General features: G+C 34.2%; 1 protein-coding gene and 1 pseudogene across 3 annotated transcripts in view; both read left to right on the forward strand.

The window, feature by feature from the left end:
* Window positions 1–15,902, forward strand: part of LRBA (LPS responsive beige-like anchor protein) — a 742,045-nt gene that overhangs the window by 573,831 nt on the left and 152,312 nt on the right. For all 3 annotated transcript variants that reach the window (XM_064383828.1, XM_064383829.1, XM_064383830.1), the window contains exons 45-46: window positions 1,177–1,317; window positions 2,316–2,435. In XM_064383828.1, the coding sequence (XP_064239898.1) occupies window positions 1,177–1,317; window positions 2,316–2,435 (261 nt within the window). The remainder of the gene's footprint in view (window positions 1–1,176; window positions 1,318–2,315; window positions 2,436–15,902) is intronic.
* On the forward strand, window positions 14,022–15,001 carry LOC105729340 (endonuclease 8-like 2; annotated as a pseudogene).

The following is a 15,902-nucleotide window of genomic DNA, read 5'->3' on the forward strand; positions in this document are numbered from 1 at the left end:
AATATTGTCAGGCATAGTTTGTTAGATTTTAATGTGCCTACTCATTTTTATCTTCCAAAACAATCTTCTGAATGAAGGTTATTCATTCCAGTGAGCTCAGGGTTTTTACCATGTTACTATACTGCTCTGGGACCTCTGCTATAAAGTACTATTTTCCAGTATATGCTCATAATCTGTCTACCATTCTTTATTTTTTATATATATATATAAATACATAAAAAATATATATATATAAAATATATATATGCTCATAATCTGTCTACTATTCTTTATTTTTTATATATATATATATAAAATAAAAAAAGAAGTTAGAGGATAAAACATTAACTATGCAGGCATATTTTTATCCTCTAACTTCCTTTTTTATATAACATATATGTTATATAAAATATTTATATTTTATATTTATTTATATTTGCTTGCATTAACTATATATATAAACTATATTATATAACATAATGTATATGTTATATAAAAAAGAAGTGGATAAAAATATATAATATTTATATATATTTTATAATATAGTTAAATAACTATATCTTAACTGTATATTATTTATATTATATAACTATATATAGTTAATATATATAGTTAATGCAGGCATATAAAAACTCTATAAGATATAACTAGAAATTTCTACCAGACATATTTTTATCCTCTGACTTCTGGTTCACTCACACTAGTAGAGTGTGTTTTATATCTTAGTCCTGTTTTCCTATAGTTTCTTCCTTATACTCACCTTTCTCCCAGCTTTGTTTCATCCTCTTCTAAGAACCCATTATAAGTCAGTCCTTCAGCTTTAAGATTCTGTTTCTTGTTGCTTCTATTAACTAAATGAGGTTTTGTAGGTGTTTTCCAAAGTGGTGTATAGCTGATACTCACTTCATGTGATTGTCTTTATGTGATGCTTGTTATGGGATGATTAAATACCTATGTTCCACAAAAACTATATTTATGAAGAAATGATGGGTCTGTCCATTCACTTACTTAGACGTGTTTAACTTGAATTGAAAAATAAATTTGCTTTTCTATGCACCCCCAATATGATACTGTGTTGCAGCTTAAATAGTATATATTTTTAAAATTCATTTTTATACCTACCAGTAGGATATCATCAGGAGACATGAAGGATGATTACATTTATGTATTCTTGGTTTTTCCCCTCCCTTTTGGCAGCCAATAGGAGCTCTGAACCCAAAAAGAGCAGCATTCTTCGCAGAGCGTTATGAATCATGGGAAGATGATCAAGTTCCAAAGTTTCACTATGGTACTCATTACTCAACTGCAAGTTTTGTTCTTGCATGGCTACTAAGAATGGTAAGTTCAATTTGAATAATACACCATGTCTAAATAAGTGTTGTGAAGGATATGCAAAAATTGGAACTCATCAGCATCTTTTTTTGAATACTAAAAAAACCAGTTTAAATGATTAAAGTTATAAATATCTCTGTCTCTCATTTGGTTTGTACTGGCTTAAAAGTGTTTCTTCTGGAATTGTATGAACTTTTTTCTTAAATTTGCCTCTTTAGATGGCTGTTATCTTACCAGAGTATAAATTGTAGCATAGATTCTTTTAAAATGCAGTCTATTAAAATAAGAACTAAGTATGTTGTTACACAGACATGTATTTATATATTTTGGAAAGTTGTCCCAAATGTAATAAGTTTGTTGGTAACACTAAGGCTGTCTTGTATTGATAATATATTGGTTAAACAAGAAATGTTTCTGTGAAATTGAAAGGTGATTCATCTACTAGAAAGCAGTTTCTTTGGGAAAGCATTAGCAGCACATCATTAATTAAAGCTTGTTAGAAGGATACAGGCAGACATAAATCCTAGAAGTAATTTATAGTGCTTAGCTAATTTCAAGCAATTATCCACTAATATGTGTTTAAGTGTTCTTTAACTACGAGGAGGCTTTTAAATCTTTCAAACATTTTTCTTTTCTTAATCATAAATTAAATATTGAGCCATAACAATAGGAAAATTACATACTGGACTATTCTCTGTGCTGTGAAGAAAATACATCTAATTTATGTCTGCATGATATTAATAAATTATTCTTGGAAAGGAAGGCTGCCTGAAGAAAATGTTGCAAACACCAAATTTTTGAAATATTTAGAAATAATTCTTTTGAGGGAAATATAACTTGAAAACATTAATTTAATAATTTAGGTATGATTCTCATTTTCTACCTAGTTTATTTTACTATCTAATGCCTATTAGTCATTAAAATATTTAGATCTAAGGCTTTATAAAAACTATATTTTTATGCATGAAGGAACAAGTGAATTTTTTTAATTGCTATTTTCTTAGGAACCCTTTACAACATATTTCCTGAATTTGCAAGGAGGTAAATTTGATCATGCAGATCGAACTTTTTCATCAATTTCCAGAGCTTGGCGAAATAGTCAGCGTGATACATCTGATATTAAGGTACAGAAATGTTTTCTTTTATAGTTGTTATTGCCAGTGCATTACTTGTTGAATGAATGTTGAAAAATTTCTCTGCTACCATACATACTGCCCTGTTTACTAAAGATAAAACTTAGAAGATAAATCCTTAATTAAATGGCCAAGAATTATAACTGTCTATCTCTCTTGTCTTTCCCTGTAAGTTCTTTTTTGGGGGGAGTTGGGGGTGGGGGAGGATGGAACGTTGCTCTGTCCTTCAGGTTGGAGTGCAGTGGTGTGATCTCGGCTCACTGCAACCTCTGTCTCCTGGGTTCAAGTGATTCTCCTGCCTCAGCCTCCCAAGTTGCTGGGATTACAGGTGTCTACCACAATGCCTGGCTTTTTTTTGTACTTTTTTTAAGGTAGATACAGGGTTTCACCATTTTGGCCAGGCTGATCTTGAACTCCTGACCTCAAGTGATCCACCTGCCTCAGCCACCCAAAGTGTTCAAAGTTTTGGGATTACAGGCATAAGCCACCATGCCTGGCCTCTCCCTGTAAGTTCTAAGTGACTATCTCTCCTCTGTCACCGTCTCTCCCTTTCTCTCTGTCTTTTGTTTTAGAGTGTTTTTTTTTTTTCCCTTTCTCTTTAGAATCTTTTTGTTGAAGGAAATATATAGTACATAGTGTGGATGTAAGGCAGCATGCATAATGGAATTTCAAACTTTTTTTTTTTTGAGAAAAGATCTCACTTTGTCACTCAAGTTAGAGGTGCAGCAGCACAATCACAACTCACTATAGGCTCAACCTCAACCTTCCAGGCTCAAGTGATCCTCCCACCTCAGCCTCCTGAATAGCTGGAACCACAGACATGTACCACCATGCTATGCTAATCTTTTTATTTTTTGTAAAGATGGGATCTCCCTGTATTGCCCAGGCTGGCCTTGAACTCTCTTAAGTGATCTTCCTATCTCAGCCACCCAGAGCACTGGGATTATAGGTATGAGCCACCATGCCTGACTGGAATTCCAAACTCAATGAATAAAATTATTATTGTCTGAAAAATACCATGAGAAAAACCTCAGATGTAGATATTTAGATATCCTATGTACTTATTCTTAAAATAATTGTGTTTTGCCTGCTGCTGGTTCTAATTTCATAACTGACTTTGCTTAGTAGAGTATTCCATTATTAATAAAGCAAAATATGAGTTCTATCCATATTCTGAAAGATCAAAAAAATCAAAAACTTTGCATAGTAGCTAATATAATCCTTACTAGAATTTTTCTTCTACCCTTAGAAGTACAGTCTATTTTTTTTTACATGTCTATTTCTGCAAGGTACTGTGTTAGATCTATTAAGTATCATGAGATATACCTGTGGTTTTGAAGTTCCTTATAGTTTCATGGAGAAATATGACATACATAAATAATTATACCATATAGGAGAAACTAAGTGCCAGATGAGAAATATTGGAGTCCAAAAGCAGAAAAATTATACTTCTAATGTGTATGTTGCTATAGAATACTTAAAATCTTTTCAGTATAATGATAGTTGCATCTTGATAATTGATAAAGTATTTTAGGTAGGATACTTTAAAGTCTACATAATGTATTCACATCTTACTGTAGAGTACATTGCTTGTGTGAAAGATATTTTATTGAAGAAGATACTATTGTATGCAAAAATATTGGAACATCTATCAGGGTTTTTGATCTCACAAATAATATACTGTGATATACTCTTGAAAAATATATATCATACTCTATAAGAATCATCAGTAAATAATTTTTATCTAAACATCCATAAAAGTAATGAAAAAAGTAAGAATAGTTAATATATTTAATAATTTGTTAACTGCTACCTCTAACCTCAAAGCTGTTTAATTACTTATATAACTCTTGTGAGAAATAATAACAGAAATGAAAATATTGATAAACCTGACCTTTTGTTATCACATTGAAGACTTATGTGTGGATTTTTTTTTTTACTTTCCAAATTCCTTTATTTGTTAATCATCTCTTGAGCAAATTTTAACATCATTCATAAGTTTGCTACTAGAAACATAAACAATAATGAACTCATAAATTTGAGGATTATTTTTTTCTGCTTTATAATAGCAGTAGTGGATATCTTCAGCTTTCTGCCTCCATCTTTACTAGACATTCCTGTTCATTTGATGGTCTGGAGGTACATATGATGGACTGGAGGTACATATGATAGATGCTAGTAGTTTTGTTTTCTCTTTTTCCTGAATCTCAGCCTTTTTCTGTCAAGATTCTTTAATTAGTTTGTGTCTGGTTTCATTTTCTCTAACAATTCTTTAAAATACCTTGCCTGTAAAAAAATAAAAAACCTAAACAAAACAACTGTAACATAAAAAAAAATCACATGCTCTTCTTTACCTTTCCTCTTCCTTATTTTTCTTATTATTCTTGTTTCATCACAAATAATAAGGAGTCAAATCCAGCTCCCTCTTATGTTCCAAAGATAAGAGGAAGCTGTGTGTTTCCTTATGTTTGGAAGCACAAATTTTTTTTTTAGAACTGACTTTGTGAAGCCTGCTGATATTTTTCCTCCATTGGGAATATTCTCCTCTTTCTCTGCCCCCCATTCCCTAATATCTGTAGAATAGTAGATAAGGCATTGATAAATTACCCCCATTTTTATATCAGTAACCAGCTAATTGGGGCCCTAAAACTCAGTGACTTTCAAATACTTTGAAACTACATAATGTAAGGTTGTATAGGCTATTTAAAGATCTTCCTGTTGGTTCATCTTTCTAAAGCAAGAGGGATTTAATCATGCCTCTGTTGTTTTGATCCTGCTTCTTTTTAAAATATTACATTTTGACACCTTAGAAAGCACATTTAAATTTTTATAATAAATAAAAATAAATGTTTAAGAACACACTTAAATTACTAAAATAATGTAAATATTTCATTCAGCTATCACATTATATTTCAGGTGGAATCATTATTAGTTATAATTATCAACTTTATTTGTATTGTCTTGCTGGAGTTCCTAGAAATACTAAAGAAATGTTAAACAGTAGAGAGGAGAGGGTGAAATATGATGGTGGGGTTGTAGGAATCATTTTATTGAGTGAATCCTAAAGGATACCTGCCTGATTAATATAGTATACATAGTGTAAAATGGTTTTGTGAGATTTTCTCAAAATGAAATATAAGGTATGTAGAAGATTTAAGTTTTTTTCAGAAAGAAAAAATAAGAATAGGATAACATTTCTGGTAACTTAACTTTTGCTGAGGGGAATCTGTTACTTTAATATCTTAAAATCCCTATTATATTTTGCCAATACTCAAAGAATAATATTACCAAAAATTGAGGTTATTCCTATGAATAATGGTTAAAAATGTTAATTCTTTTTATTTTAAAGAAGAAAGAGATTTTTTTAACTAAAGCAATCTTTTATTTAGCACAATTTACTGTTTTTAAAGTTTTGCAGATCATTTGTATTTGTCTGCATTATTGGTGATTCCATTTCAGATCTGACCTCTCGATGGTTTTTATTCCACCTGAAGAAGCAGATCAGTAGTGTTGATCAGTTCTCTACGGAGGTTTAGAGCTACTCTCTAAAGGAAATATAATACAAGCCACAAATATAAGCCACCTGTGTAATAAAATTATCTTGTTGTATTTTTAAAAGTAAAATTAATTTTAATATCCTAACCATATATATCCAAGATATTATTTCAGTATGTAATTAATATAAAATTATATTTTACTTTGTTTGATACTAAGTCTTCCAGTGATATTTTACTCTTAAGCTATTTCTACTTACATGACACATCTGTTTTCAAACTAGCCATTGACTACTGAGTTCAGTAGCCATTATGGCTAGTGGTTGCTATATTGGGCAGTGCGGATTTCGGGCATTGTTTTAGAATCACACCAAGGGATAGTTTAGGCTTATAGAAAGAATACCTTCACCCTTTTTGAACAATGATGTTTCTGATATATCCTTTATCTAAAAATGAACAGACAATTAGCAACAATCTATAATCTTGAAGACTTAAATAGAAAGTATTAAAATTAGGTTGGAGAATCATCACTGTGATAAATAATATTTTAAAATTCCCAATAGATTCTGTGTTTTAAATCTTTCAAATTAACTTAAATTTAGAAACTGAGGTTCAGAATAGATTACTTTCTTCAGCCTGAACCTTGAATTATTATGACCAAATTTTGTTTAACAAATTACAGACTCATGAAGTTTAAATGAATTTGACTAGGCAAACATATCTAAATACTGGGCGGATATCTAAGCTTTTCTAGGCAATTTATTGTCATTGATTTTTTCCCCCACTCTTGAGGTAGACTACTCATTTCAGATACCTTTAGTGTCAATAAATTCAGTCAATCTGACTTGCTGCAGTTTAAATTATTTTCTTTCTCTCCTGTAGAAATGATTACTACTCTGTATTAGAACATAGAAGGAATCATAAATGTCATTCCAGTTTATTACTTTGGAATGGGGACAGTAGTAAATGGATCTGAAACGGAGATTGTTGGAGAACCATACTTTTTTAGAAACCCTGACTCTAACATAATATATTATTAAAATATAACCTGTACAAAAAATCACACACACAGACACACAAAAAAAATAAAAAATATATATAACCTGTACAAAAGTAAATTAGATTAAAAAGTTTGAGGGAATCCTGAGATATCATTTACTTTTAAAATGTTGTACTTTAATTTTGTTTATCCACTGTCAGACCCTGGTTGTGATACAGCACCAAATATGACACAATTCTTGCCTTCAGTGGACTTTTACACTAGAAGAGATACCTACAGTAAAACAAGTCCCAGCAATTTCATACAGTAGTTACTTTGTGGGCTCATGAATACAGCATCTGAAATAAAGAGAAAGAAGAGGAAAAAGGAAATTCAGGACCAATCATGTGGGGCCTTCGGCTTTATGAAAGTGGTTGAACTTTATCCTGGGTGCAGTGGGGAGACTTGGGAGAATTTGAAGCAGAGAAGTGACATGAATAGATTTTGTGCTTTTAAGAGATCACTGTGATTGGTGTTGAAATATGTATTGCCCTTGTGTATGGACCACAGTGGAAGTAGTCAGTGTTGTTAATTAGCAAGGAGCAGTGAAGGCTTATATTCAGTAGTGGCAGTGGGGCTAGAGAAATGTGGATAAATTTAAGACATATTTAGAAGGTAACTGTTAGGATTTGGTAATTGATTTGTCTTATAAAATAAGAGAGGAAGAGTGAAAGATTAAATTTGACTTGGGCGTATATATGTAGCACAGAAGAAAGAACAAGTTTTGTTAAGGCATAGATATTTAGCTCCCTGCCTTCAAGAAGAAAACTACGAGAAGTTAATTAAAATCCCCCAAAACACATGTACTTAGGCTAGCGTTTATTGGTTACTTACTATATTTAATATATAGTAGAGAGCATTTAGAATTAGAAGAATAAGATAAACGTAGTTATTTAGTTAACATATCTCTCCAGATGAAAAAGACAGGCATATATAAAATAATTTTTAGTACAAATTAGATAGTGATATAATAAGATATAAACAAAATTAAATTAATTCTGACTGGGGGAGACAAGATTGCAGATGCCTTCGCAGAATAAGTGATTTTTGATCTGTATCTTAAGGGATGCAAAAAAGTCTAACAGACCTCCCACATTTATGTCTGTAGCCTGTATGTTTCTCCTGATATCTGACTCCCTCCATGACATCTCCATATATATAAACTGTATCTGAGATGTAGCATGTTCAAAACTAAATTCCTGATCTTCATTTCTTCAAACCTGTTCTTACAGTCTTCCCCATGTAGTAAATGGTTTCCTATTTGAGTATAAGCTGAAATCTTTGCAATGTAAGACCCTACACCACCTAACTCCCTTCCACAATCCTATTACCTCTTGAGCTCTTCTGTTTGCCATTCCATTCACTCTGTTCTAGCTAAACAGGGCCTACTCAGTGTCCTTCAAATACTTCAAATACCTCAGCACCTTTGCTTTTCCTATACCTTTCACCTGAGGTGTTCGTTTTAGTTACCTTTAAGAACTCATTCTTCATCCCTTTCAGGTCTTTGCTCAGATGTCACCTTCTCAGTAAGGTCTTCTCTCTCCTTCCTAGTTCAAATTGTACCCCTTACCTCATGCACTTTTACTTACTCCCTGACTTCATTTTTCTTTATGTCACTCACCATCTGATATATGTATCTTATGCTTACTGATTTATTATGTCATATCCCAGTTGAAATTAGCTTCATGAGAGCCTGAATTTTTGACTGTTTTGCTTATTCGTTTATCCCTAGAACCTAGAATGGTGTTTGGAACATAGTGGGTAGTAAATTAAATATGTATTACATTAATAACATGATGAAATGAGGAAGAGTGTTCTGAGCAAGAGAAGTGAAATAAACAAAGCTCAGAAAAGATGTTAGGCACATTGGGAAATGCTTATTGATCTACTAATTGGTCTTATATTTTGGGTATGTAGGAAACATAGAAACAGTTTCTGAAAGGCAATTGAGTCTAATATGAAGGCCTTTCGTAACAGTCTAAAAATGCTTGATTTAATTCTATAAGCCACTTCAGCAAGTAACAGGCAGATAATAGAGATGATTGGCTTTGCAATCTGCCTCATCTGTGTCACAGGTATTAAAGATATGCAAACAAATGAGCATTTGGATGACTGAGGGACAGGAGGCCTAAAGCTTCTCTAAGAGCAACTGAAAGAGCCTGAGAAAAGTAGAGAGGTAATTTGTGGAGAAACCCAGAAGGGTACTCCAAAACCTAAATAGATATGTCCTGGATGTGGAATGGGACTACTAATATCTCATTTTTTAGGATGAGATTTTCTGTCCACAAGAGAACTGGTAACTGGATGTCATATGCTGATCAGAAGTTGTTAATGATTCAGTTTTCTACATTTTTACAATTAATACAGATTGAGTTATTACTGCTGTAGCTTTGCAAAAGAAAATGGACATACCATCATTGGCTGTATCTTGGATTTTTCATTTAAAAACGTATTTTATAATGTAATGTGCATCATTGGTGGTGAATGTAAAATTTGTATTAAGTTATGAAGTTAGTAGGGTCAGTAAAGTATATTCTGTATTTACAGTTAAGTAAATAGAATGTAATTAAATCCTAAGAGACAATATTATTTTAAAAATAAATGACTGTGCAGTAATATTATATGAACTCATATATAATGTAATATTTTAGCCTTAAAAGTTAACCCTTAGAAAGTTTTAAGTGTACATGTGTATGTTAAATAATAATACACCGTGGAGGTGATCAGAGAATAGTTTTGTGGCTTGTGAGATTTGTAAAACATGAGACCTTTGACTTGCCCTCTGTTACCTCAGAAATCCCAGAGGTCTGCAATCTGAAGATAAATTAGGTTTCTATTTTTCCTTAGCAGCACATCTTCTACCATGTTAATACATTCCATGGATGCTGATATCATCAGCATTAGGCCCATTTATAAGAAAGTGCTTAGCTACAGTTAATAGAACATAATTGATGGAAATGTATTTCTTAATGTATTTATTTTTTAAAAAACTTAAACTTTGATGATGTAGTAATTTTATTTTTTTAGTAAAAACAATCTTCATCCTGTTTTCAGACATCGTTTTAAAATAATTTAGAATTTATAAAAATGCTGAAAGAAAGTAAAATTAAAATCTTTCCCTTATTCATGCATTTGTACATTTTCAACTTAAGCGCTCCTTCCTATCTTCCCTACCTCCCTCCTTCTATTTTTGGCCAGTCTCTCTTCTTTTCATCAGTGAGCCAGTCTTTCTCAAATGTTAGTTTATCCTTGCTTTTATACGTAACTTAAACATAACTTGTGATTTGTTAATTTAACCACATCTCTTTGGTCCTTTTCCTCAAGTATCAGTAGGTTAAATGATGAACCTTTTGCTAATTTGTTTCAGTATTGAAGTTTGTACTGTCTGCAATGAACTACATTTTGCTCATTGATAAAAATTACTTGAAACCCTGAATATTTTTCTTCTCATGCTATTTATATACTATACAGGAAAATTAAAACCCTATTAAGATATTTGGAAAATATGCATATTTTCCAGAATTATAAAAATGCATACATATGTCAAGTGTGATTTGTTTTTTGACTGGAGATCTTATATTTTTTGTTCAACTGAAAATGTAGACTGTTCATTAATGTGTTCTTAGATACTGAGATGAGTGGTTCTTCCCATACTAAATATATATCTACCACTCCCTCCAGAAAGGGTTTAAGGTACACATTTTATTTGCACCTTCTGTTATGGCAATTACAGCTTGCCTTTTGTTTGCATTATTAATGTCCATTATTTCTTTCCAAATTATAATTTATTTGGAAATGGGGTCTAGAACAGCAAAAGGCCCAATGAAGATGTCCATTCAAACATGGAAGTCAAAAATGTGTTGAAAGCAAGAAAGAACCACCAATTATTGGGGATCTTTATCATAATATGAAGCATGTTAAGTCCTACTGTCATTGCTAATAAAAAAAATAATATATTTGTTTTGAATGTCATAGTTATTTGGCAGGAACTATTAAGTCTTAAATATTTTTGTGGGCATATATATTTTTAAAAGTAAGTTTTGTTAAGCATTCTTAGAATTATGTTAAATGCTTTTATGATTGGGCATAATTCAGTGAATGACCTGTTGGCTTTAAGATTTGGGGGTAAGTTGAGTCTGTAATTTGGGATTTTTATCACATTATCCCATATGAGCCTCACAACAAACCCTGTGGTTTTGAAATGGCAATTGAGGTGAGTTAAGGGTCACAGAAATTCAATTAATTTGAGTGCTTGTGACAGTAAGTTGAGTAGACGAGACTCAAACCCAATTATTCTTTCTATATCAGATTGAAATAGATTATCATTTATCTATTGATTTGTAATCCATTATTTTTCTTTATTTTAATGCATTTGAAGTAAGTTTTATAATATCTAAAACCACATAATATTTATTGGGTTGATCTAGAAGGCTTATAGATTTTTTTACTTTTCCAATTTTGAAAATGATTTTCTTTTACTGTAGGAAAAATAGCATTTTATCTAGCAAATAATGAAAAACTAAATTTAAATGTCAACTTGAAAGCTTTCAGATATGCAGTTGATTTAAAATAACTATTATAAATACAATTCAGTGTACTTGATTGCTACTGAATTTTTTTAAAGTTTTTATACTTGTGGACTAACAAAATAAATACTTGAAAATTAAAAATGTATAAAAACATACACCTTATATTTTTATAATATATTGTTCATCAACTGTTTTTTGTTAATTAAGAAAGCTTATTTTCAATTTTTATCATTTTTTCAGTGGTGTAAAGCTAACATTTTGCTTTCACATCTTTTTACTGTCAGTGTTCCTAAGCAGTGCACCTTAAATTAGTTCACCTCTAATTTATCATGCTTCTATTTAAGTTGTCAGGATTTCATATTTAGGAAGAATAAAATGGATATTTAATTTTAACTCTAAAGGAGCATTTTCATTTTTATTTCTGTTTTGATTATCTTGTCTATTTTTGGTTGATAGATTAGTAGTTGGCATGTTTGCCCCAATACGTTGAAGTGGTAGGTTTAGTTCAGTGCACAGAATTTGTGACTATTAAAAGGAGAATCATACAGCCTGGCTGCAAAGGTCGTTCATATCAGTGGAAATTATACCTTAATAAAGAAAACTAAAGCATATGTGTGGTCACAACCAATCCTTGTCATTATGCCATAAAAGCTTTGGGATTTGTGATCAAAGCAACGGGCTTATCCTGAACTGTAGTATAACCTCTGGTTGAACCTTTCAAATTTTTATTTTAGGAGATGATACTCTAAATGTTGGCCATGTTACCTGCCTCTAAGACCTATCTACCTAATTAAGTGATAGAGATTAAAATTATTGTGAGCAAGCCAGAAGAAAACATATACTGTAAATGTATCTGTCTTCTGTCAGTGTTGTTTACTTATCATTTTCCACTGATGTTTTAAAGAATTGCTGAACATGTGTTTTTTATCCAGAGCTGACTGTTCTGTTCTGATGAATATAAAACATACTTCACTTTGTAAATGTGCATTAAAAGTATTAGAAAGGCATAATCTTTGACTCTGTTACTACATTTCATCTGTCAAAAGAGATAATTTTGAGCTGTAATATTTGGTATTGTATCAAGACATGGTTCTTAGAAAAATGCTTTTAGGATTAAAATGGAATTCTACTTTATAACTTAAATGTCATTGTCATCGACAGTAAGATTTTGGCTGTATATATGCTTATTTATTTTGTTACATGTTGGTATATCTCAGTTGAGTTCAGCATGTTTATTTCATATTAAGAGAGTATTAAACTCTTATCACTGACATATGCAGATTTTCTTGTGATGAGACTGCAATAGAGTTTAAATACAGCATGTCCTCAAATAATGTCATTTCATTCAATGTTTTGTTATAATGCTGATAAAAAATAATATCAATTCATGGCCAGGGCCACTGTCTGTTGGGTGTTCACAGGTTCTTCCCATGTCTGTGTGGGTTTTTTCCAGGTACTCTGGTTTCCTTTCACATTCCAAAGATGTGCACATGTGGTGAATTGGTGTGTCTACATGGTTCCCATCTGAGTGAGTGTGTGTGTTTGTGTATATGAGTGCTCCCTGCAATGAGATGGTACCTGGTGTCCTGTCCAGGGTGGGTTCCTGCCTTGCACCCTGAGTTGCTAGGGTAGGTATAGGGCACCTGCAACCCTGAAGTGGCATAATTAAGTAAATAATTATCTTACTTGTTTTTATTAATCTTTCTTAGATGTATATATAGCTCACATTTATTTCAATATTTAATATTAGAAGAGTTTTGGGTCTCTATTTAGAGGTTTGGTGATGTTTTTGTGGCCATTGAAATATGCTGTAGGAACCTAACTCATTTATATCAATTAGCTGGTGGTAAAATTGGTTTTGTTATATGTCATTTTATGAAATGTTGCAGTTTCCTAGAACCCATCAATGACAGTAAGTGAGGATTTCCTGTATATATGCTCATTCTCTTACTAATTTAATTGTGCTAATTTGATGTTCTTCATACTGTATGTAAAATCTTCATAATCTCTCTCCTCAGTATTAGTTTTTTAGAAATGCTTGCCATATTTTAAATTCACCTGTAAAGTCCTCAATCTCATGGATCCTTCCGTTGAGAGGGAAATACAAACAATCATTTATAATACAGATTGTTGAGTTCTGTGTTAGGGAAATATAATGTATTACGATCTTTTCCCTAAAGCTTTGTCTGGCCACCCCAACTTTTAGACATAATATTCTCATTTGAACTTCTGGAGTGCTAGTTGTTTTCACAACCTATTTTCTCTTAAAAATTTATCATTTCACTCTTACTGATTTAGATCTGTATTCTATAGGGGGAAGACACTCATGTTTATGTATCCCAGACCCTAACACAGTTCTCTCTAAAGCATAAGAACTAACTTACAGGGAATTCCCTAAGGGGACGGAGCCCATGAGGGCCGTGACGCTGAGAAATCTCCCCTCAGAGCTGGAGCGGCTGTGTTGGCTGCGCAGCAGTGCTAGGTCAGGCCAAGGGGCCTCCCACTCGGATCTGGGATGCCAGAAAGGCCATTGGTGAGGAAATTTCACCATTTGGTCTCCCCCTTTGTGGGCCAGTGGGTGGTCAAGACGGGGCAAGAATAAGAAGCTACAGCCCACCAGCCTCCAGTGTCTGTGGCTCCAGGACACCTAGGTCTGTAGAAAGAAATTATTCCTTAGATTTTATCCAGATGAAGAAATAGGGCCCGCTGGCAACAACCCATCACCAGAGCCTCCACAAAAAGAAGTTCAGAAGGAAGGGACTGTGGACCCAAAGCAGGCCCGGGAGCGCAACAGGCAGAAGACCCTATGGATCCTCACCAGAGCTTGTCCTCCAGGAAGAGGATGATTCTGAGTGTTTGGAGGGAGACACCCCTGCAGGCGATGCTGGGAGGTGGCTGCATGTCAGCTTTGGTTTGCTGGGTGAACAAGTTCTCCAGAGCCGAGAAAGCCAACAAGAGGAGGGACTAGAGGGATCCTGCCCCGAGGTGGGTCCTGCACTTTGGTGGTGGTGGCTTCCTGGCATTTTAAAATTGTCGGACGTCTTGGAGCTCTTTCCCAGCAATCACACCCACCTGTGACATCCTGTCTGAGAAGTTCCATGGAAGATAAACCTTGGAAGCTCTAGGCCAGGCTCAGCCTGTCTTCTCTACACTGTTGGACCAGAGATCCTTTTCAGGGCTAGGGAACATCATTAAGAATGAAGTCTTGTACAGAGCCGGGATCCATCCATCCCCTTTCTTTTGGTTCAGTCCTGAGTTCCTTGCTGGGGAGGCCCTGGTGGATCACGTGGTGGAGTTCAGTACCGCCTTGCTGCAGGGCAAGTTCTGGGCAAACCGCAGCACAGACATGTCTACCAGAAAGAACAGTGGCCTCCTGGCTACCAGATCATGAAGGAGGTGTTTGGGCCCCCAAGTGGGTTGTAGAGGCTCACCTGGTAGTGCCCACAGTGCCAGCCCTGGTTGTTGGAGGAGCGGGAGCAGCATCAATTCTCCTAAGGAACTCGGAGTGCTCTTCATGGAACCTTGCCCCCTGGGGAACCTGATGTCTAAGTGTCCAGAAAGGAGGATGTGGGCAGGGACAGGGTGCAGAAGATAGTGTGGGTCAGCATGCTGGTACTATAATATTCATCTCCCTGGAGTTATGTTGAAGGCAGAGTTTCCATAGGGTTAGATTTTCTTTTTCCTTTTCTAGTTCAGTTAATTCTTCCTATTGAATTGCACCATTGTGAAAGATGAGAAAAATCATGATAATGGGTAAGGGGAAAACCTTCCGGAAGGTAACGGGGCAAGGAAAAAGAAAGCCTTTGGGAAATAGCTTTGCTCTTAACATGGTTTTGCAGATGATGTGGGGTTTTTTGGTTTTTGTTTTGAGACAGGGTCTTGTTGTCGCCTAGGCTAGGGTGCATTAGCATGATCTCAGCTCACTGCAGCCTAGCTCTCCCAGACTTAAGCACTCCTCACCTCAGCCTCCAGAGTAGCTGGGACTACAGGCATGTGCCATGACGTCTGGCTGATTTTTGTTTACTTTTTATAGAGATGGGGTCTTGCCATGTTGGCCAAGCTGGTCTTGAACACCTGCACTCAAGTGGTCCTCCCATCTTGGCCTCCCAAAATGTTGGGACTACAGGTGTGAGCCACCACGCCTGGCCAGCTCCTGTATTTTTTTTTTTTGTTTCGCAACTTTAGTTGATTTTAAGGCCCTCCATTTTGGAAAGCAGGAAAAGAGGATTTTTTTTCTTTTTCCCCTGGAGGATCCAGGGATGAGGATAGAGTGGCCTGAGGGCAGTGCTTGGATTCAGCCTCCTGCTGGATGCAGACAGCAAGAGGCTGGGTGGAGCAGGGAGCTGTGCCTTTCTGGGGTGCCCAGTGATCTGTAGAGAAAAGCTGCTCATTTACT

Source organism: Aotus nancymaae, unplaced genomic scaffold, assembly GCF_030222135.1.
Source record: "Aotus nancymaae isolate 86718 unplaced genomic scaffold, 86718_ANA_hifiasm-v0.15.2.pri h1tg000033l, whole genome shotgun sequence".
NCBI lineage: Eukaryota > Metazoa > Chordata > Mammalia > Primates > Aotidae > Aotus > Aotus nancymaae.